This window comes from Chiroxiphia lanceolata, chromosome 13 (genome assembly GCF_009829145.1).
Source record: "Chiroxiphia lanceolata isolate bChiLan1 chromosome 13, bChiLan1.pri, whole genome shotgun sequence".
In the NCBI taxonomy this organism is placed as follows: domain Eukaryota; kingdom Metazoa; phylum Chordata; class Aves; order Passeriformes; family Pipridae; genus Chiroxiphia; species Chiroxiphia lanceolata.
This window is the reverse complement of record NC_045649.1, coordinates 6,105,729-6,127,867: the sequence shown is the minus strand read 5'-3', so window position 1 is coordinate 6,127,867 and position 22,139 is coordinate 6,105,729. Positions and strand designations below refer to the sequence as shown.

The 22,139-nt window shown below is 45.0% G+C and overlaps 1 protein-coding gene across 1 annotated transcript; it reads right to left on the bottom strand.

Annotated features, from left to right (window-relative positions):
- Positions 1 to 4,422: 4,422 nt before the first annotated feature.
- On the bottom strand, positions 4,423 to 20,554 carry WFDC1 (WAP four-disulfide core domain 1). Its single transcript, XM_032701401.1, has 8 exons — positions 20,493 to 20,554; positions 20,025 to 20,310; positions 13,291 to 13,486; positions 11,715 to 11,798; positions 9,919 to 10,059; positions 8,870 to 8,911; positions 7,978 to 8,052; positions 4,423 to 7,169 (listed from the first exon to the last, which is right to left on the bottom strand). The coding sequence occupies exons 1-7, from the start codon at positions 20,528 to 20,530 to the stop codon at positions 7,994 to 7,996; spliced, it is 846 nt and encodes a 281-aa protein (XP_032557292.1). The 5' UTR covers positions 20,531 to 20,554; the 3' UTR covers positions 4,423 to 7,169; positions 7,978 to 7,993.
- Between the last annotated feature and the right edge of the window lie 1,585 nt (positions 20,555 to 22,139).

The window sequence follows — 22,139 nt, the reverse complement described above, 5'->3', positions numbered from 1 at the left end:
TGCTCCAGTCAGCAGAAGGCCGGTATTTATAAGTATTTGCATCAGGGACAGGGCACGAATGTGTGATGTGGGAATTTGTGATGACCATTTATAAAACCACAGTGTTTTATTTGTGCTTTCATGGTGGATCGCAAGATCTAAAGTTGGACTACAGTGTCAGGAGCTGGACTTTGATGATTCCTCTGGGTCCATTCCAACTCAGGATAGTCTGTGGTTCTATCATTCCGTGATTGATAAAGTTCACCAGTTACATCATTTCCAAAGATTTACGACTGCCTGTCAGGGAGCATCATGCTCTGGTTGGCACCATGAGAACTACATCCTCCCCCAGGCATCATGACTGTGGGATTCACTTACACTTAAATTGTCTCTGAGGTGTAAACTATGAGATTAAGATACTCCTTTGACAGTAAAAACCGCATCAAGGGAATAGATGTCATTCCCGGCAGGAGGAAAATAGACGTGCAATTTCCTGCAGGAGAATAGTTTTCTCCAAGGAGATCCAGATGACAGCTTCACAGCCCTGGAGCAGGTGGTGATACGTAGATCATGAGGAGGCCAAGACCCCAGATTCTCACCTGTGTGACAGCCCACTGTACCCAAAACCTGGCCAACTTCCCCCAAACCGGTGTTTTCCCCTGGAGAATTTCAGCGCTGCTTATTTGCATCTCCCAGCTCCAGCAAAAGCTGATGAGCCCCGTGGGACACTCCCCTGGCACGATGCAGCTACAGAGAGCACCCTGTGGAGGGAGGGGCTCCTTCCCAGACTGAGGAGAAAACAAAGGGATTGGGAAACACCCTGCAAAGAGCCGTGTTCTCGTAAAACACAGCTGGTGCTTCCCAAATCCCTCGGCTCCCTGTTGAGAAACGCTTTCGCAAGGATCCAAACTGGATGAGTCAGGCAGATGAAGGAAGTTCCTACATCGTTTCAACAGCCCTCCTTCCCATGGGAAAGGATCCAGGGGACAATGCTGGGCTCTGTTTTTTTGGGAATCTCACATCCAGGCCCTTCCCAGGGTTTAGGTAAGGTGCTTAGCTGGGACTTGGAGCAGCCCAGGGGTACACAGGGATTTGGATATTATGGAAATGTGAGGGAATTAGGAGGTGAAACCCCTCTGAGCTCATTTATGCTTTCACACTGATCCCCCTTCTGCAGCTGTTCCAAGGGTCTGGAGCATGGCCAGCTGGCCCTGCTGTGCTCCTGACAAGGCACAGCAGCACTGCCTGCCTGGGAACACTTTCTCCTGCTCATCCAAGTGTGTCTGCAGCAGCCATAGCTTGGGGATCACTCCAAATCCTCGTGTCTCTGCAAGAAAGGTGATGAAAAATATCTTTAAAGGCAGGTAGAAAAAAACTTTCCCTTAGGTTTAGTTCTTGCTTTTCTCATCCCAAATCCTCACCCATCATCCCCGAAGCTGCTGCCCAGGAGGAGCCTGGACATCCTGGGGCTCTGCTGTGCACGGTGAGCCCGTGGCCTGGGCATCCCCAGTGTGGCTCTCATTAGCCAAGTGCTGCTGACACTGCTGCTAACTGAGCATCAGCCTGGTGCTTTCCTTATTTAACTTCATCTCCTTGGCAAAAAAATGGCTGCTCATGGACACAAACACAAAATCCAGAATCCACATAATGTGGACACAGCCAAGGTGCCACATCCCGGGTCAGGGAGGGGGAGCGATGCAGTGAGTGGTATAACAGAAATGCCAAAACAAACAGGGCATGGAAAAGGAGAAACACGAGTTGATGAGCACCATAATGCACCACAATCATCAGTGCTTTTTGGGCTCAGGACCACAGCCCCTCTCTGTCATCTTTATCTTCCTTCGGTTCTGTAACATGAAATTACATTTCAGCACCAGTGAAATGGAATAAACGCAGAAAGAAAATGTTGCTCTTGATGTTTGCCGCTCTGTGAAATTGCTGAATGGACTCAAGTTTCATTTTCTTGCTGCTTTTGATTTCTGCCTGTTAAGAAATCTAATGAAAAATTCATGTGTTTTGCTATGTCATGGTTCAGATAATGCTAGAAAGAAACTGAATCAAGACTATTATGTAAAGAAAACAACACTTAAACACGTTATATTTCTTCACTCTGGTATAAGACATCATTTTCACACTATAAAAGCATAACACACAGCCCAACGACAGTGCCCTTATAATAGTTCCTATTTAATTGGATAATAAAGCTCCAGTTCTTATATGGGAAACCTTTATATTTTTTTTTTTTCTAAATAAAAAATATCCGTTATGAAGACATACACAGCAAAGGAGCTGTGCTCCTGAGATTGAGACCAAAAGGATGCTGCTTGTGAGGTCGGGGTGCTGCTTCCAGTTCAAAACTCCCAGATCCTTCATCTGCTTCCCTGCCTGAACAGGGGCTTGTCACACTCTTGTTCCTCTTGTGCCACCTTGAGGGAAAAAAAGTCTGCTGCATGGGTAGAATTGAGTTTGCTGCTACCCAAAAATCCAGATACTTCACTTTCAGGTTGGGGTTTTCCTGGGCCCCCAGGCAGAACATCCCCTGCTCCTGGTTATAAATGCAAAGAACAGAGTTTTGGGCTGTGGTTCCTTTCCATCTTGTCAACGTTACTGATAAAGGCTGAGTGAAATCCTTAGGTCTGTCCCTAGGTGTGGAATGGGGAAGGAAGAATTTAAGTAAAGCTCTTGCTTTCTTTTCCACTGCTTAAATTGGGACACTCACCTGGTGGGTGGCTTAGACTGGGTGAAATGAGCCCCACCATCCACATCTCCATCTGGGACATGCTCTAAAGGTCTTTTTTGTTTTGCGTGGCTTCTCCCGTGGTTCTTGCTGTTCTGTCTGTGTAGAAAGGTAACAAGAAGGAGAAAATAATGGGAAGAAATAGGATTTACCTCTGCAGGCTCACCAGCAAAAAGTGGATTTTATTGTCTACCTTTAAAGGATCCTAAATGATGCTGTAAATCCTTTTGCCACAGGCAGACAACCAAGGCTCACCCAACCCCAACTCCAGAGAGAAATCCAGCCTGTGTAGGCAGTGTGAGGTGGGAGAAGAAAACAACCCCCTGTATGTACAAATCCCTGCTGTGTCACATCACTCTCCAAAGATTTTTTATGGGTTGTCTTCACCTCGTGGGCTTCTTCACTGCTCATCAACCCATGGAACAGCTTCCTAAAGGTAACCAGAACACTCCTGCTCCACAGAGCTTTATGGAGCCCTAAACCAGGCAGTCAGAAATAGAGCAATTTTTATATTATTCTGATTATTATGGTTATAATTCTAGACTTCTTGAAGATCTACTATGTTGATCCTTCTGTTGATTCCAGTAGTTGGTTTCTTGGATGCACCGACAGCTCTTCAGTGTCAGCTGCAGATGCTGCCTTAGGTCACACTGTTTTTTTCCACAAAGACCATTACCCAGCTACAGCAACAGGAACTATATTTGCTTGCATTGACATGGAAACAAGCTGAAATTAAAACATGATTTTATGGTGTTCACCAAACAGATCCTTCTCTTGAAAGCCGAGGTACTTGGTCCATGTCACACTTGCAGGAGACGGGAGTTATGTACACACACCCTGTAATCTCCCCTTCCAAACAGTCTCTGTGAGCACTGCCATGAAAAATCCAATTGGTCCCAGCTTCCCTGATGGAGTGAAGAGGTACCCTGACACCTAATGCTGGCTGGCATCTTCTCAATCCCCCCGGAACACCTTTCCAAAGCACTGACTCCCCGTTATCACCCCCATTGGATAAATTACAGGCAGTTTCTCTCCCTGATACAGTTTCAGGGCAGCAGGGAGGCAATGCAGAAGGACTCCTGCCCACTCCTGACAAGCAGGTTGAGCAAGACTGATGTGGGTGGAGCAGGTGGGATGGTGGAGTCTTGCCTGCTCCTTGGAAACGCAGAGCTCAGCAGCCCAACCTCTCTCCTCTGCCAGCTCCGTGTCCTGCAGTGGGCAGAGTCCATCCCTGCCCTTCAGCTTGGTTTGCTTTTCCACCCTTCCAGCCAACCTTGGCCTCCTGCAAAGCTGCCTGAGGAGCTGCTTGTGTGGCCCAAACCACCTGAGCTGGCAGCTGAGACCCAGCCAGCAGCGACCAACAGCACTGAACCAACAAGGACAGTGCCTGGTGAGACAGAAGGGTCACCTTCTCCTTGGGGCATCATCTCCAGCCTCTTTACAGTCTTGTCCATCCTCTTTGGCAGTAGGCATGCAGGTGACAAGAGCTGAGTGTCTGACCCACAAAGGTGGCCCCTCTGAGAGGGGACAGGGCTGGTGGGTGTGTTTTGGGGGTCTGTCCCCTCTCTTCCAGTGGACAGAAGGACTTCTGTCTCCTTGCGCCTCTGCTATCTGAGCCTCCTCCAACAACTAAAATATAAAATATTTGTCCATTTTTTCATCATTTGAAGCTCAGTGTATGCCAAGAAGACCCAAGTGAAACCAGGCAGGGTTGAAAAATAGACTGGTCACTTTTTATTGAGCACCGAAGCGGCAGAGCCGGGACACGTCTGAGCACGGGGGGGGGCACAAACCAGGGAGGAGCTGCCTGGGGCTGCCCAGATCCCCAAGGATCAGGGGGGCCGTGGGCATTGCTAGCACACAGTGACACCTGGGAAGTTTATTATAGCACCAAACACGCTGTAAAGTGTACATGGAAATGTTAAAACCAAGCTACAACGGTGATTTCCTACTGTGCTGCACGAGACTGATTTAACTGCTGTTAAAACATTTGTCTTTGGAGAGAAGACAAGCTGAGGACAACCCACTTGGTCTGTGTTTTCATTTCAGTGTGTGATGGATGTCAGTGTTGAAAACACGGCACTTGGACAAGTCTCTTCTGTGGCTTTTGTTGCTGAGGTTGACAATTAATAACTTGAATCAAAATGAAAAAAAACAACCAAGAATTGTAGCACCACGAGGAAGGGTGATGGCTTTGATAACACCCAGTAAACAGAAATTCACCAACAAATTACTGATTTGTCAATTTTCTCTTTTTAAAAATCCCTTTTGCAAGCAGAAAACACCTGCACCATCCCACCTAGGTGGTCAGGAATGTGCTTCTGAAGCTACAAAAACCCAGACACTGAAGTGACTGTGTCCACTCAAATTAAGCATATTTTTGGCCGCTTTGAAAGACTAGGTTGAGATTTGAAGTTTTAATCTTTGAAATTTGTTAATGCTCAACACAGGCTTTTTCAACTAGATCCTCATAAGGATCTAGTGAATTAGATTTAGAATTTAGACATTGAATTTTTTAGTTTAAAATAGAACAATTTGATATTTCGTCTTTGGGGCTTAGCAGTGATGACTGAAGGGCTTTACCCATTTAATCAGAATTTGATTTTTTCCTGAAAAAATGCTGAACAAAATCAATCCATTTCACTGAGCAACACTGAGGAGCAAGGCTGTAGTAAGATAAATAGCAAGTTTCTGGCCTAAATTGAGATTGGAACTGTCAAGTGTGGACGGGGCCCTGAGCAACCTGATCTAGTGGGTGGCATCCCTGTCCATGACAGGGGGATGGAACTAAATGAGCTTTAAGCTCCCTCCCAGCCCAAACCATTCCATCATTCTATAGTTCTATGACTGCTCTTTTTGAGCAGGAATTAAGATATACACGAAGTTGTATTTGATAAAATTCTAGAAATACCTCTGTCTGAATATTGTGTTGCATTTAACCTCTAACACCTTAAAAAAGGCTCAAAGAAGTGAATGGAGATCAACAAAGGAAGATATTTAGGAAAATGTGAAGCCCTTCAGCTGTTCCTGTGGTCTGTAAAGCACTGAGGGCTGTGCCTGTTCATGATAGGAAACAGAAGAGCAACTTGGCATCTTCCATCTCTCCAGCTGCAAATGTTACATGCAAAGTGTTTTATAGGAATCTTGGCTTTGGCTTAAACTACTTTGTGAGTAGAAAAAAAAAAACTCCTGCGTTTTGTGAGTGGAGGCAGGCACTTGCATTTGTGATTTGGGTATTTGTACACACTGCTACTGCTCTGCAAATTAAAATGCTAATTTCATGCACGCAGATGGGGACATGTAAAAAACGAGGGAGGAAACGTGGCTTCTTCTGCCCAGCAATTCTGGCAGATTTGTCACAATAAATGCAAATGTCCCTTTAGAACTGCCACAGAACAGGAAAATATTAATAGAAAAATGTGTTTTCCATTTTGCAGTGCTAAACAGCTAAAAGAAGCTGTAAGGCCCAAATACAAATAACTTGATCTTAAGGATTTATGGAAGTCAACATAAAGGTACAGGACTTCTAAGGAGCAGTGACCCATCTGCCAGACAATCCTTTTCATCACACAAATTTATCCTGAATTTGCTTTTCTAGTCCATTCAACAAATAATCCAGACTTCAGCCCTTTTACTGAGGTTTTGCAGGTACAAAACCACAGACTTTGTGACTATTATCTGTGCTGGCTAAAAACAGCAACTTACAAAGCCTGGCACACACATGTGGCTGCTTAGATATTGTAGAAAGAAATCTGTTCTGTTATTAGCTCTTGATCTGCAGCTTACCAGACTGAGAAGCTAAAGGAAGGTAACTTAAAAAAAACCAAAAAAACCCAACTGTTTTTACTCCTGGCTCAGACTTCCTCAGATTCTTAAGACTTCAAGTTTAGGTTTGTAGAGTGGATGTCAAACCTGGTAAAACATAGATATAAATAGGAAAAGAAGAAACTTGCAGGTTTCTCTGAATTTTAAGCTTATAAAAAGGCTTATTTAAAGCAGTTATTGAAAAGAGGCAAGCAATGGATTTGATCCAGAGAGCCTCCCTAGTCTTACCTATTTTAATGCAACTTAGATATGATAATTAGGTAAAAATCTGATGTCACTTCATTGTTTTAAAACTGAGTTTCGTTCATGGTCATGAAATCTGAATTGGTGACACAACAAGCACATAAAGGGTAAGCTCTGTGCCAGCAGCCTGACAACGGCACTGTGGCTTACAGGGATCCCTTGGAGGCATTTACATTCCATTTGGAGAAGGGCAGCTGATAAAAACAATGTGGTTTCCTTCAGGGGATCACATTTCTCCCCCTCCTGATAGGTTAAAATTTAGACTCATCCTGTTCCTTGAAGTCTTTTATCCGTGATGGGCAGATGTGCTCGTGGAGATTTGGGACCAGAGTTCTTCCAAAACACAAAACTGCTGGGTAAAGCATTCCTTGACAGAGGGGTCCAGCTGGGTGAAAATCAAACAAAGAAAAAAAAAGGAGGAATTAAAATATTTATCCATCCTGGGATGTTTGCACAGAACTTGTCCTTAAGTAGCTGAGTAATCTTAACAGCCAGCCTGATGTGGGTACAGTGGGACACACTGAGCTGCTTTGTTTTCATAACTCCCAGTTAAGCTCAAGTTAGTTTTAAAGTGAAGCTGAAAGTGTTTAGAAAACCATCTTGGGGCACAACCTTTGGTATAATAAGTATTTTCATTCTTTCCTAATTCAAGCCTGATAAGATGGTTGGAGCTTTTGCTGTCGGCTTGGCTCTGGCCAGATAAATGTACCTTTACTCACATGAGTGGGTCACACTGCTCGACCCAACTGTTCACACACATGAAACTACCCCTCAAAATCACCTCTGTGCTGAAGTATTTTTAAGACTGACCCTTATTGGAGTCAGTCCAGAATAAACAGGTTTTTGGTTTGTCCTGAAGGAGCAGTTACGCCTACATCAGAAGAAGTCCTTAAACAGAAAGTTTAAAGACTTAGGACCCACATTTTGTAGCATTTTTTTTTCATCCTGAAAGTCACTCCATCCTCTAAACACCCACAAAGCAAAGGTTCTTCAAAGAAATGGGTTGCATCCTGTGAAATGAGAATGTTTCATGGAGCTGAGATGTGCACATGTACAGAGTTTTAAGGTGCTGAACTTACACCAGAATTTTGATGAGAGGTGATTTCACCCTCAAACAACCATTTCATTAAATAATTTCATACCAAGCACCAACTATTTCCACCCAGCTCCCCCTTTATTCACAGGACACTTACCCAGGCACACCTTGGATTAGCCCAAATGCTTCTGCTGGTTTTTCACATAGCCAACCACATTGTTGGAATTGCTCCCTGTAAAGGAAATACCAGCGAAATAAGATTTTAAGTTAGTCTTTGTCAAATGTTTCCTCAAGATCCTCTCAGCAGTACAGTTCTATTGGTCTCATTATTTAGCAGTTCTCTTGGAGAGCTGTGAGTGTCCACACTGGAATAGAGGAAGGGAAATCCTTTCCTAGTTTTATCAGCCAAACGTGGCTGTTTGTAAATCTTATCATGCCAAAGGTGTTCTCTAGTTACACCTGAATGTCACTTCCAATCTGATGTGACTGTCAGCAGAAAGCAGGAGCTTTGAAGCCATGAGGAAAGAGATCACCTGGAAGATGCTCCTGCTTTCTTTGGGACACAGATCCATCAATTTGTGAGAGGGACCTGGCACCCCTTATGGCTGCAGGTCACACCAAGGGACTGATTCACTGGGCTCACTCATCTCTTGTCACACACCACGATGCAGGACAGTGGCTAAAGTTTTTGACAAGAGTTCTGTGTTCAGCTGTACAGAGTCCTGGGCCATGAGCAAAGCTCCAAAAATATACTTAAAAATAACAAAACATTATTGGATTGTGTGTTTCCCACCCCCTGGGTGGGAAGCCCTGGCAAGAGGCTGCACCATTTAACACATTCTGTCACAGCTGGAGATTCTGATTCTCCAGAATCCACACCTTGGTCCCTGCAGATCTTAAGATTCTTCTGCCCAAGGCAGAGAGAGTTGAGGTTAAAGAATCTCTTTTTGCTGCATGCAAACTTTCATTTCATAAATAGCAGATTCCTTGTAAGCATTGCAAGACCTATTAAGCTTTATAATAGCAAACATTTCATGCCAGCAGCTTACCAAAATATTCCTTGTAATACTTATGCCTCAGGTTGTGTCCATCTGAAAAAGAAGGTACATAATGAAAATATACCCAGTCAGCCTTCATTCTTTGTGTTAAACTCTGGCCTTTTATGTACAGCACAGAGAAACTGTAGATATGGAAATATAACCTCACAATGAGGACAGTAAAAGGTCTCTGTAGCTGGAGTAGTGTGACCTCTATAAACTCTTATAAAACTGTTTAGATTGTTGAGCTATGTGGATACAGCTCACTTACCACAGGAGTGGGAATTGCTGGCCACTTGCATGTTATAATATTTTTGGTAGCTACAAGTCAAGGAATCACAGACTTTCCCAAAAGAAATAAAATTTGGGTAACATTTCAGGCCATGTATTAGCATTTTACATAATTCAAGTTCCAGCTAGGTTGTCCTGTTTGCCATTTGTATAATTATTTAAGCTCTTAGAAATCCTTCATGTCTAGGGTACCTGTAGTTCTATATTATATTGGTTACTATGGATGTTAATAAAGGAGAAGTTATAAAAGAAATGGTCAAAACTCTTGCTCTGTTATGGAATCAGCTCAAAGATCTGATTTGATACTTCCCCTGTTTTTGCAGTGAAAAAAAGGCAAAACTGGTGCCTCCAGTGTCTACACTGAGGTGACTTGTAGCCCATTGCAGACACATGTTCTACTCTTCACTGAAGTTACACATACCCAGATGTGTTTTGAGCTTTCCTGGAAAATCCCTTGGCCTATGTAAGTTCCTCTATTGTGCAAACGTGTCAGGAGACTAAAGGGAATAATATTTTGGACACAGAAAGCAAAATCAGAAGTCAAAACTGGAATTTGAAACTCATATTTCTGACTTAAGTGCGCAGTAATACATAAATATTTCTGGATTTTGTGCTGTGCAGTAATGGCACCTGCAGATCACTACTTGCTCTCCTCACGCAATGCCAGAGGACACTTGGTGTCCTGGTGTCCTGCTCCCTTCCTTTCTTGTTCTGTCATGCAAACATCAGTGTGCACTGAAGAGAGGGAGGGAGATTTCCAGCCCACTGACCTGGGTTTCCACGGAGTTTGATGCACTGGCCCCTGTTTGGGATGCCCTCGGCCGTGTTACCCGGGTTGATGATGTGGCACTCGTAGCCCGTGGGGCAGTGCAGGGGCTCATCCCCATCCTCGGTGGTGCTGCAGGCCTCGGCTGCAAGAGAAGCCTGCAGGTCACAAACCAGGGCTTTAACACCCACGGGCAACCAAAATGTGCCAACACAGCCCCTCCTTCTGCACCTCCTGCCAGGCAGGACCTCAGACTCCTTCCATGCTGGAGTACCATGGAGCTGACACCTCCGAGGAATCCTGTCAGGGCAGGTGATCCAGTTCACACCTTGCACCAAAGCTGACGTGTATCCTGACACAGGGAGTGCAGGTCAGCCCCATTACCTGCAACAACAGCCTCCCACAGCCTGTTGGGCAGGGTCTGTGCGAGGCTGGAGGGTGCTGGAGAACACCCACCACTGCCCACCCTGCTCCCACTCAATGCAGCTATTCCCTCCAAGCAGGGATGAGTCTGTTCCAACCAGGCTTTGGGCTGGATGAGGGATTAGGAAAACGTGACCAGGAAGCTGGCAGTGTGCTGCTCTATGCTCCACACCCATTACCTGGGGAATCTAAACCTCAGGTGTGACTCATGGGGTAAGGCAGTGCCACCCCCTGTCCCAAACCCAGGCTTTAATCTCCCTGACCCTGGATATCCAGCAAGTGCAGAGCAGAATGGGAAAGTAAAGCAGGGCCCAGGCAGTGTTTGTGGCCATTAAATGTACAGACTATGCAAGGACACTCCACCCTTTCATTTGCAGGGTTTTAATTTCAAGGGCCTCTGCTGTAATTCTCATGCTGTGACTGATGGCTCTTATTTCCCTAATTACCCCCTGAAGCTGAGATGAAGGTGTTAAGATAAGAACAAATAATATAAGCATGACAAGGATGGATGAGGAGGAACCTATTTTATCTTATTTCTAGCAGTGCTCCAATGAGCTGGAGGCAGAATTTTCTCTTCAAGAATGAGGAGTTTCCATAATAGATGAGAGTCAAGGCTCGGTGAGTCTGATACCATCTGTGTAAAACCAAAGAGGGTAATTTATTGGCACTACCTGTGTCTGACTAAAGTTGATCAAAAGCTGGAATACCTTTTTCATGAAAAAATCAGGAATTTCAGGTATTCGTACATATGGGAATGACTCATAGAAGAAAATCTCTCTTCCCACTACTGCACTCTGTTTCAACTTGAGGGATTGAGAAAACATTAATTAAAAGACCTTTCCCTATGAAATTAACCTGAGAAACCCAATCTCATTAGCAGCCCCCAAGCTTGGATGCTCCAGCTCCATGTCAGCTTGACACAACTCTACAGCAGTTTGCCAGAGCTCCTGTTCAAAGCAGCCTCCAGATCCAGGAGCCCCAGCCCAAGGCATCTGTGTGATGAGGCCACTCTGGATTAAAGGATCTCCTAACCCGAGTGCACCCACAGCCTACCAGGAAGCTGGCAGAAAATGATGACAAAGCCCTTTTCTAAAAGAAAGATATATTTCTAATTATTTGAAGAATGGGTACAAGTCTACTTCCCTGGAGCATTCCTAATGCTCTGATGGATAATCCATATCCATAAAAAGAATTTATTTACTGCACCAGAAACCAGCCCCCAGCACCACACAGTGTTATTCCTACGGAAACACCAGACAAATTCCAGCAGCTCTAGCAGACCAGCATCCCTGGAAAGCCCCGTGCACAAGGAATATCTTGTCCAGTGCCTTTGCAGAATTACTGATATCACAGAGAAGACAGTGAAAGGTACTGTACCTTGTAAGACTTCCTCTGGGCCATCCAAAAGCCACCCATTTCCTCCCAGCCAGCGGGGTTTGGGCTGCACCAACCAGTCTAAGACTGTGGAAGACAGAAACAAGAAACCACAGAGTTGAGATGGAGCAGACATGGGGCACAGGGTTATGGAAAAGTCATGGATTTCCTCTAAGAGCCTGTGATGAAGCTACCAGGCTCCTGTAGGATGGATTTGCTTTTGACTTATATTCATGCTCTTGTTGTCCCAGGAGACAACAGTGGCAGGAGAGACAAGGATGTTTTCCAGGGCCACAAGAGCCTGGTATCACGGAGGCTAAAACAGCTGTTGCTTCCCATCCTCCATTCCCAAGGCAAGGGGAATGATGAGATGGCTGCCCCACTGCCGTGAGCACTAATTCAGATTGGAATTCCTTATTTTCCTGAATAGAATCACAGAATCAACTAGGTTGGAAAAGACCTCTGAGATCATCAAGTCCAACGTTTGACCCAACACCACCTTGTCAACTAGACCATGGCAGTAAGTGCCACATCCAGTCTCTTCTTAAGTACTTCCAGGGGTGGTGACTCCACCATCTCCCTGGGCAGCCCATTCCAAGAATATAGAAAACACAGAATTATAGAATTGTTTGGGTTGGAAAGGACCTCAAAGATCATCTAATTCCAAACCCCTGCCACAGGCAGGGACACATCCCACTAGACCATGTTGCTCCAAGCACCACCCAGCCTGGCCTTGAACACTTCCAGGGATGGGGAATGGAATATGTCATGCCAGGAAAAGAACTGGCCATGAGTGACTTCTACAATCTGAGCTGGTGGAAATTTTGCAACACCAGCTGGTCTTAGGTGATTTTTTGACTCATCAATCACTCAGAAATCAGAAGCGTGGAACTGAAGCTTCATCCTCAGCTCTCACCCAAACCAGGCCTCCCTCCCAACACCCAACACACTTAGGGATGACCACCATCAGTTCTGCATGTTTCTCTTTCAGTTTGTTCAGGGGCCTGATGCCTAAAAAGCTAGAAAATAACTCTCTAAAACTCCTTTGAGTATTAGAAAGCAAAAAGCACTCATTTATTTACAGCACATGGGGGGCATAAGAATCATTTCCAAAGTACATCCCTGAATCACAGAAGTTCTAAAGTTTTTATATTGTAATATCTAGACATTACATCAACTGTTACACCCACTTCCCAAACCACCCCTCCTACACTATCACCTTCACCCCACCCCTGACATGCCTACCGAATTTGAGTCAGTGGTCCTAAAGCGACCACCCCTTTATCTTTGTCTTCCTTGTCATCTCTGTCCTCCTTGGAACAGCTTTGAGGCCTCTGGATAGTTTTGATTACTTATATCAAGTGGTGTGACTCTGTCACGGCTCTTTCTTACACACTTCTACAGACAAGCAGCTCTCCACCTTCCTGAAACCTTCTGCCCATTGAAATCCCTGACGAGGAACATCAAACAGCACTTTCAGAAATCTTGCGCCGCGGTTGCTCGGCGAGCTAAAATTGCCAAGGAGCTGCACCAAAACCTTACACAACACGGATTTTTAAGGCATCAGGCGCCGCTCTACCTGGTGGGGGCTGCACAGACTCCAGGCAGGCGTAGATGCAGCCGTTGTAGCAGCAGCGTTTGTGCCGCTCGCACTCGGAGTCGGAGCGGCAGCTCGGCACCTCGCAGGCCCGCTCGGGGAGGGTCTGCGGCGGGGGGGGACAGCGGTCGTTCTTCTGGTAGTGGGAACTGTGAGAATGAAGAGGGTACTCATAATCCTTGCAAAGAGAAGAAAAGGAAATCAGGTTTGGCATGAGGGCGGACACCGAACATCCCCGTCAGCTGTGAGGCCTAAAAGCCGGAAAATAGCTCTCTAAGGCTCTTTCTGGGTATTGGAAAGCAAACAGCGCTCGTTTATTGCGGCAGGAATGTTTTCCAAAGTGTGCATGCTGAACTACATAGTTGCTACAACTTTATACTGTCATCTAATTACAATATTTGGACACTATCTCATCTGTTACACCCACTTCCAAAACTGTCCATCCCATCATCCCACCCTTAGACACGCCTCCCGAATTTGAGGCAGTGGTCCCAAGAACCCCTTATCTTCATCTTCCTCATCTTGTTCCTTTGTCTTTGGCACAGTATCATGCCTTCTGGAATGGTTTCAAGGTTTCTAAGTAGCTCTAGACTGGTTATATCAGGTGTTATGTCTGTTTCTCAGCATATTTTACAGGAAGAAAACTTCGTCTCGTTAAAACCCCTTGTTTGTTGAAATTCTTAACAAAGAATGCCAAACAGCACTTCCAGAAATCCTGCACAAAGGTACCTAACAAGCTAAAAGTACTAACAAGCTATACTAAAATCTTATATAATATAGATTTTAAGGCGTCAGCTGAAGCACGGGAAAGATTTTCAAAGTGGTTTTTCAAGTATTTGCTAGAGAGGGGAATTAACCACTTGGTTCCTCCAGCTATCTGCAGCACTCTGCTTTGGAAACACCAAACCACTAAATTATTGTGTGGAACTCATTTTGTAATTAAGATCATTGCAATGAAAATTAGGAGGTTAAAAATAAATCCTTAAAAGTCTTTTAGGCTTGTCTGGGAAACAGAAAGAAAGACTCCAGGTGTCCTCATGATGAGGACACAAAACTCTTTGATAGCAAAGCAGTGGAAGTGATGGCACTGAATTGTTTTGGGGTTACGTTTACAAATGGGACATGGAACAAATATCCCTGGCAGCATCTATCTCCTCAATGGGCTCCTTGTACCTTCATCACCTTCTTCTGGACCAGAATTGATAGGGTAGCCTTTCAAGCTTATCTACTGTGGGACTCTGGTTGTTAAATTAGAGACCATTTCTAAAACATGAGGTGCTCTGTGTGATATCTGTGGGGATGAGGCTTAATCCCAAAGAAAATGAGGCTGTGTAGGACTGCAGCAGAAAGGAGCTGAGCTGCTCATTGCACACCAAAGGGACAAGGGAGATTTAAAGTGGATTAACAGACACAGGTTTTTACCAGAAACATTACAAGAAGCACCACTCAAATATTATTCACGCTGGTGACATTTCAGCAAGGAGCCAAGTCTGTCTGATGGAGAGATGAATCACCCTGGCCCACTCCTTTCTCACCTGTGGCTCAACCTCTCATCTCTGGGCTCAAGCTCAGCTCCCCAGGGCAGGATAAAGTACTCAGGGCAACTAGATTTGTTAACAACCATTAATAAGCACTAATAAAGTCAAAATGTGGATTCTGGATTTGCACCTTTGAAAGAGACCAGCATCAAGCCAGAGGCACAAAGTGAGCACTGCCATACCCTCATGAGCAGGCTGTGAGTTTAAGAGTTTTATATATATATATATATATATATATATACACACACACATATATATATATACTTGGCCTAATCACTGTTATGTTAAGAAATGAGTGATGAGCAACTGGGGTTGTTATTCCAAGAAATAAAGTGATGCAACTGTCCCTGAGGTTTCTCTAGGAAATTTCACCATCAGGCTGTGGAGAAATCTGAGCTCAGACTAACACCCCTCTGTATTTACTTGCTGCTCCATCCTCAGTGCTGAAACCTCCCAATGGCTCCTTTGGAGCACGTGGGCCTTTGGAAAATAGCATATTCCCATATATATTCTCCAAAAAACTGTCCTAGGAGAGGCCCCAGCAGGCCTGGGGATTGATCTGGTCCACGGGGGCTCTGCTGTGTGTCCAAGCACCAATTAATGATTCATAATGGTGAAAACAAGATCTTCTTCACTCCCTTGGGATAGTCTAATGTAGAGAATGTGTGTGTGTCTGTGTGTGAGAGACAGAGAATTCCTAATATTTCCATGACTGACAGCCTCCTGCCCTGTTCCCAACATCAATAAACAATTTTCTAAGCTTTTTTCTTAGTTGTTTCATAGAAACATTAAGGTTGGAAAAGACTTGTAAGATTGTCAAGTCCAGCTGTTTCCATTCAGTCACCAAGAAGCTGCTCAAAAGCCCTTCTGAGAGGTGCTTTCCCCTGGAACTGATAGGCTGTTTGAACCACAAAATAGATTTTAAAAAAAAAAATTTCCTAATTTTGATGGTGTTTTCCATGCTGAAGGTGCAAGGTCTCACATGATTCCATTCCTGAAAAGCTGCAAACACTCCAGCTTTGAAATAACATGTCTTTGAATGGAAGATATTGAAAATACACCTTTTTTTTTTTTTTTTTTTTGGTGTTGTTGGATTTTGAATAGAGAAAATGCTCAGACCAAGTGCAATTTTGGGATATAAGGGAACAGTAAATCTGTGCAGTTCCAAACATTGAACAGGTTTCTGTGTTGGAGGAACTGTTCATCCTGGAGGGTCACAGTTTACTATTTTATTTGAAAGGTCAGCTGTAGATGTAAATGTGACCAAAATAGTACTGGCAAATAATGGGCACATGAAAAAAAACCTCAAACAATTACTGCAGTTGATTCACAGATGATTCAGAAACCAAAAAGCCAAAATTGCAATGAACAGCTGACTCCATGAATGAAATTTCCGTTTGGGAACAATATAACAGCTCCAGCCAAATAACTTTGGACCTCCTGACCTCCCTGCCCATTTTCTCTGATCACCTATTGCTCAGAACCCATTTCTTTAAAAACCTCGTGGGCAAAAGAATATTTTGCACATTTAATCTAATAAAATCAATACCCCTGGTTTATGTGTGCATAAGCCATCCCAAAGGAAAACAGGATTCCCTCACTCCCAAAATAACCTGGTTAAGGATATCTCCAGGTTTGGGTCACAAGGTTTTTTAAAAGCTCTCCAGGATTCACAGTTTGGCTCTGAGCAGAGCCAGATTTATTATTTTTGTAGACTGTGACAGCAATAAAAATTTCTTCCTTTACAAATATTTTTCAATGCAGGAGGCAAATTGCAGTTTCCCAGGAAGACTTATTAAATCATTTTAATGATAATATCCAGAAATGAAGTAAGGGGAAATGTTCAGAGTTCAGCTGAGGAAATCTGAAGGTCAGCAAAGATGAGGAAAAACCTCAATGGAATCACAATTTGCCTCCAAAAAATCCCAGATCTGTTCTATTATTTGTGCCTGAAACAGGTCCCTGAGCTTATGTCAAAGCACAGTTCTCTGTTAATTCATATTCTGCATGGACACCCCCGAGACAACATGTGGGCTTTATTTCAGCCTCCCATCACCAGGTCTGTCCCTGGCAGGTATTCCCAAACACTGGCCATAAACCACCTTTCCTCTGGAAAAAAATACACAGCCAGGAGGAATTTAGAATCCTCCAGTATTTCTATTAAAGACCTGGAAAATCACAGATCACTGGTGATCAAAGTTGCAAATATCAGACTGAAGGCAGGTTAAATAATCTGAAGGATAAGACCAAAGCAGCAGGAATAATATTCTCCTGCTACTGACTCTGGATTAGTCATTTTGGTGCTGGTGTTTGCAGCTGGAAAATTGTTGCAAAGTTAAAGAAGATGCACAATAGTGACTAAAGGACTGGAAAGCAGGGAATTTTGTGCAAGACTTATGTGCCTGCAGGTCCCAAAGGGGAGGCTGAGGCTGCTCTGCTCATAGGTTGCTCTGAGGATACGTGGGACAGAAATCTCCCAGGAGGTGTGCTAACCTCAGTGTTGATTTATGACAGCTAGCTGGAGGGTAAATAAATTGTTGGGAGAGCATTACCAGCAGCTGTGAAGAATTCTTCATTTCTGGAAAACTTTAAAAGAAGGTTGGAAATTTTTCTCAAACACTTGATGCAGTTGACAACGGAATAAAATCCAGACCGGTCCAGTTTTTCCCAGTGGACATGTGGGTGCCTTGATAATGAATTGAAGCCCACTCTGAGGTAGCTCCCTCCCTCTGTCCTTTGGGAACAGCCTATGGACTGTGTGGGGGCTGCAGAACAGCAGCTGCAAATCACTAAACTTGACAAGTGTCCCTCTGGCTGTAAAATACATGGATTAGCTAAAACCTGGAAGCCCAGATCCTAAAAGCTGGAAGCCCAGCCCTCCCTCTCTTCCTCCATCCCACTGTGACTGCCAGGTTTTACTTCTCACTGATGTCCCTCTTTCTTCCTTCCATTCCCACTTGACCCCTCCTTGCCAACCAACAGCCTTGCCAGGCACCTGATGAAATTCTCCTGGCCAGCTCCTCCTCATCACACCTGCTCCTCATTCTGCATCCAACATTTTTGTGATACATTCCTCCTGCTGTAGACTCAGACATCTTGGACTCAGACAACAAAACTCTCCCTGCCTCTCCCTGCCTCCTCCCCTCAGGCCTGTGTCCTTCTAGGGGTCCCACGGGGGTGTCTGTGGCCCATCTCCCATATGGCTCCATGTTGCTGAAAGCACCTCCATCTGTTATTCCCTCTATCCAAGTGACTCACAAATCAGCTCTTCCACCTCCAGCCTCTGATTCTCTAACTGCAGGGAACACACAGCATTTGGTAGGACAGAAAGCATCTCTCTGAGAAAGCAGAGGGGCTGCCAACACATGCTCTTGGTGGGTAAGAGGATGGAGACCAGACACCTCCCTCCTTACAAGGATTTGAGCAGAAGGGGGAAAAAAAAAACCCCAACATTTTCTGTTTTCCCTAGACAAATGTCCTGTCAATATAAGCAATTCTAGCTAAGCTTGCCAGATCAGTAGCACCTGGATTCATGTCTGCCAGGAAAAACAGTCCTTTGAAGAACTGCAGGTTGAAAGAGGAGTATATATCCTGAGGGGAGCAGGCTTTACCCTCTACAGGGCTCCTTATCTAAAGATCAACATGTAAATTCCTGTCCTACTCTTGTACTATCTCTCTGGGTCATTTACTCCTTAGTTCCTATTGAATTTGAGCTTCACATCAAAATATGGCAGAAGAACATACGAATTAATACACTTTCCAGTGAATAATTTTGCAGGAAACACAGCTCTCCCCAGCACCATATTTCAATTAAAGTGCCAACCAGATGATACTCTGTCTCCAAGGGTGGATACAATGAAGATAATTTCTTGCCAAATACTGAGGTGCCTTTCAAATATTAACACCATGTTTTCTGCAATATTTCAAGGAATCAAGAGAGTATTTCAGTTCATTCATCAGGGGTGTCACACTTCTGAGTCAGCAATTGCACAAACCAAATGTAGCCATCCCCAAACATCATTCGAGAAGTCATGGGCATGAAAACATCCTTTTTAAATTAAAAGCTGCGGAAAACTGATGGAGAAATCCACATGTGACACCAAGATGCTGTTTATGCACATGCAATGATCTGGAAGATGCAATCAGACCTGACTGGCTGGGGCTTCCACTGCAGTGATACAAGGGGCAGAAGCCTTGGGTCAGTTCTGGCTTAGAAGGGGAATTTAGTGGGTTAAATAAAAATTTCAGATTCTTTTTCCCCCTTTGTATACAGCAGGTCTTGAAAGTCAAACTGTTAAACAATTTTTTTTCATTTTTTATTTTTTCTTTATTTTTTTTAATTTCAATTTTCCCCATGGCCATTTCTAAACAGCCTTTTGGCCCAGACACACCAGAACAAGACCCAGAACCACCATTGCCTCTTCTTACAGTAACTCGTTGCTGCTTCAATCCCAAATCCAGCACTGTTGCTCCAAGTACCACTGCAGATTTGGAAGCTCAGAATCCCACTAAGTCTGCCAAAAGTGGGCAGGGACAGATGGTGCCGCTGAGTGTCTGCCAGGCTGTGGGCAGCAGAGGGGAGCTCTGCTCCCTCTGAACGTGCCAGGCAAGGCACAGCCACGGGAGTGGATTTCTCAGACCATCTCCCTACACCCTTTAAGGTGGTGGGCATGGAGGTCTCTGTGCTCCAATATTTACAAAACCGTGGGCAATGCCACCATCCCTATACTCACATTATCACTGGGAGCTGGAGACATTTACCCAAAATTACCCCAAAAGGCAGTGGAGCACCTGGGCAGGGAACACTCCTCCCTGCTCTAAGCAATAAATCATATTATCTTCTTTCCACTAAATCTATCCCCAGACACGCAGGTTTTGCATCCCCCTTCTCCCCAGCCACGCTTCCCTTGCTGCCCTGGAAAGTTTTTTTGGAAAAGCGGTGACGATGCCACAGCAGTGCCCTCTCCCTGCTCCCAGCGTGCTTCCCAAGCTTCCCACCGCAGCAGCTAGGTGGCAAAAGTTCCGTCCAGCCTGGCAAACTTAATGATTCCCTTTTATGAAGAGCCAGCCTGCGGATCCAAACACTCCTTATTCAAAAACGATGTACACATGTAAGGAAAACTCCCCTTTCACGGGGAGCACACCCGGCTCCCCCTAAATGCCCCCAGCCTTACTCACATCGTATTTCTCCGTCATTTTCAGATGCAGAGCGCGCTTCCAGAGGGTCCTTGCACCGCCCGAATCCGGCAGCAAAACTAAGACACACAGGGCTGCAGCGAAGACCTTCTTACAGAAATGCATCTCTGGTAGCACCCCGGAACGCATCTTCCCAAGGAGAGATCCACCAAGGAGCCCGGCTCTCGGGATCCAGGCGGTTCGGAGTCTTGGCAAGGAGGGAGGGAGCCGGGGAGGGAGGAGAGCGAGGGCTGAGCGTTGCCGAGAGCCGCTTTTCCCTGCGCAGCTTCTGGGAAGAGAAAAAAAAAAAAAAATAAAAAAAAAAATAAAAAGGAGCCCACAGGCAGAAGTCAGGAGCTGCTGTTGAACTTCTTTAAGTTAGATCAGGTTCTCGGCTCACATGTTCACACAAAGCACATGCTCTTCTTGAATGATAGATGGGAAGATTACTTGGAAAGATTATTTTTAGACCTTTGTTCCCGACATCTGGCATCCTCAGAGAGCCCCATTCAAAGCCAAAGTGTGGGATCAGATGACAGCTGCCGCAGGGGGAAATAAAGGTCTTGGAGGGGTGGGCTCGGCAGCTTTTAGCAAACAGCTCACCCAAACTTGCCGAGGGACTGGGCTCTCCTTTTGTGTGCTTCCCACTGTGCCCCGAGCCGTGGGTTTGCATCATGTTTTGACAAAGTGATAACTTCATCTGGAGATGGCTGGAAGGAAATGACTTAAAGACATGATAAACGTGCTTTAAGGGGCTTTAATTAGACCAACTTGACGTTAGTGCTCTGCGAATGGTTTTGAAGAAGGGGAAGATGTGGCCACCGTGAAAAAACAAATCCATGTGCATGGGTGGGGAACAGGGAAGGAAGGTGGTTTAGAAATGACATGGCCAAATAGAAAGCAAGGAAGGGGACGTGAGTCAGGCTGTGCCTGACAATGGGAGAGACGGAAGGAGTGGACGTGGGGTTTCAGATAACTCCACGGACATTGAGGCACCCACGTGTCTGAAGGACAAGAATGGACCCATGAAGTCAGGCTGGAAGCATCCCAGCATCCTGCCTGGGCCAGAGGCAGAGGCAGGTGCTGAAGAGAAAGTATGAGAACAAGGCAACTGTTACTCCCATGTGTGCATGTATATACCTTTATATGTAAACTTTCAGGAGGGTTGTTCAGGTCTTGCTGAGCCAAATGTGGGGGCTGTCTATTTTATAGTTCCCTCTGAATTTCTCCTCCAGCAGCTTGTCCAGCCTCTGTCTGAATGAAGGAAGAAATGGAACCACAAAGCCAGTGGAGATACAGGCACCAGGCCCTGCTTGCCTTCAGCTTATTCTGATGCAGCCCTGCTGAGTAGAGTGGAGGCTTGCTGGATGCATTGGATTTATTTTACATTTACTCTGAAATGGTTCTGCAGAGAACTGTTACACCCTGTGGACAAACACAAAAAAAATCTCCCAATTCTTCCATATACCTGAAAGCAGTGGCAAGTCACTTTGATCCCAGGTGTCAACAGCTGCATGTAAGTGGTAGCCAAAGGATTTCATCTCCCAGTTTGCCAGAATATGGTGTTGGGAACCTGGAAAGAGAGTGAAGTGTGGTTTGAAAAGCTCTGCATTTAAGGGAATGTGTTTGGTTTATTTAGAGTTCAGGTGTTTACAGGGTTTCCAGCAGCACCTGTGCTTTGGGAGAGTTCTGCCCATATCTCTGCACTATAAAAAGCTTATTAGCAACAAAACCTGTTCAACTCATGCCAGGGAATCTAGTTAGGAAGTAAAGCCAAGCAGGGTTTACTGCTGAGTGGGGAAAGTAGAGGGGTGGGGAAAGAGAATGAAGAGTTAAACTGAGGAGAGTCATCTCCTTCACAGCTGCAGCAGCACAGGGAGGCCCCAATGGGACAGCAGAACAGGTACCTCACCTCTGCATGGCCTGTGGATGCCCTGAGTCCTGATGGCAAGTGTCTGAGAGGAGATCCCTATGGAGATACAATGACTCTATATTGCTCCGTGTCTGTGTAGTCTTCATCACTGCTTGATCCTTGGGTTGCTCCTGCAATAACATGTCAGTTGTTCCTTAAGGTCTGAGCAGGGTTTTGGGGAACTGGTAGGATTTGAGGTGACCCCA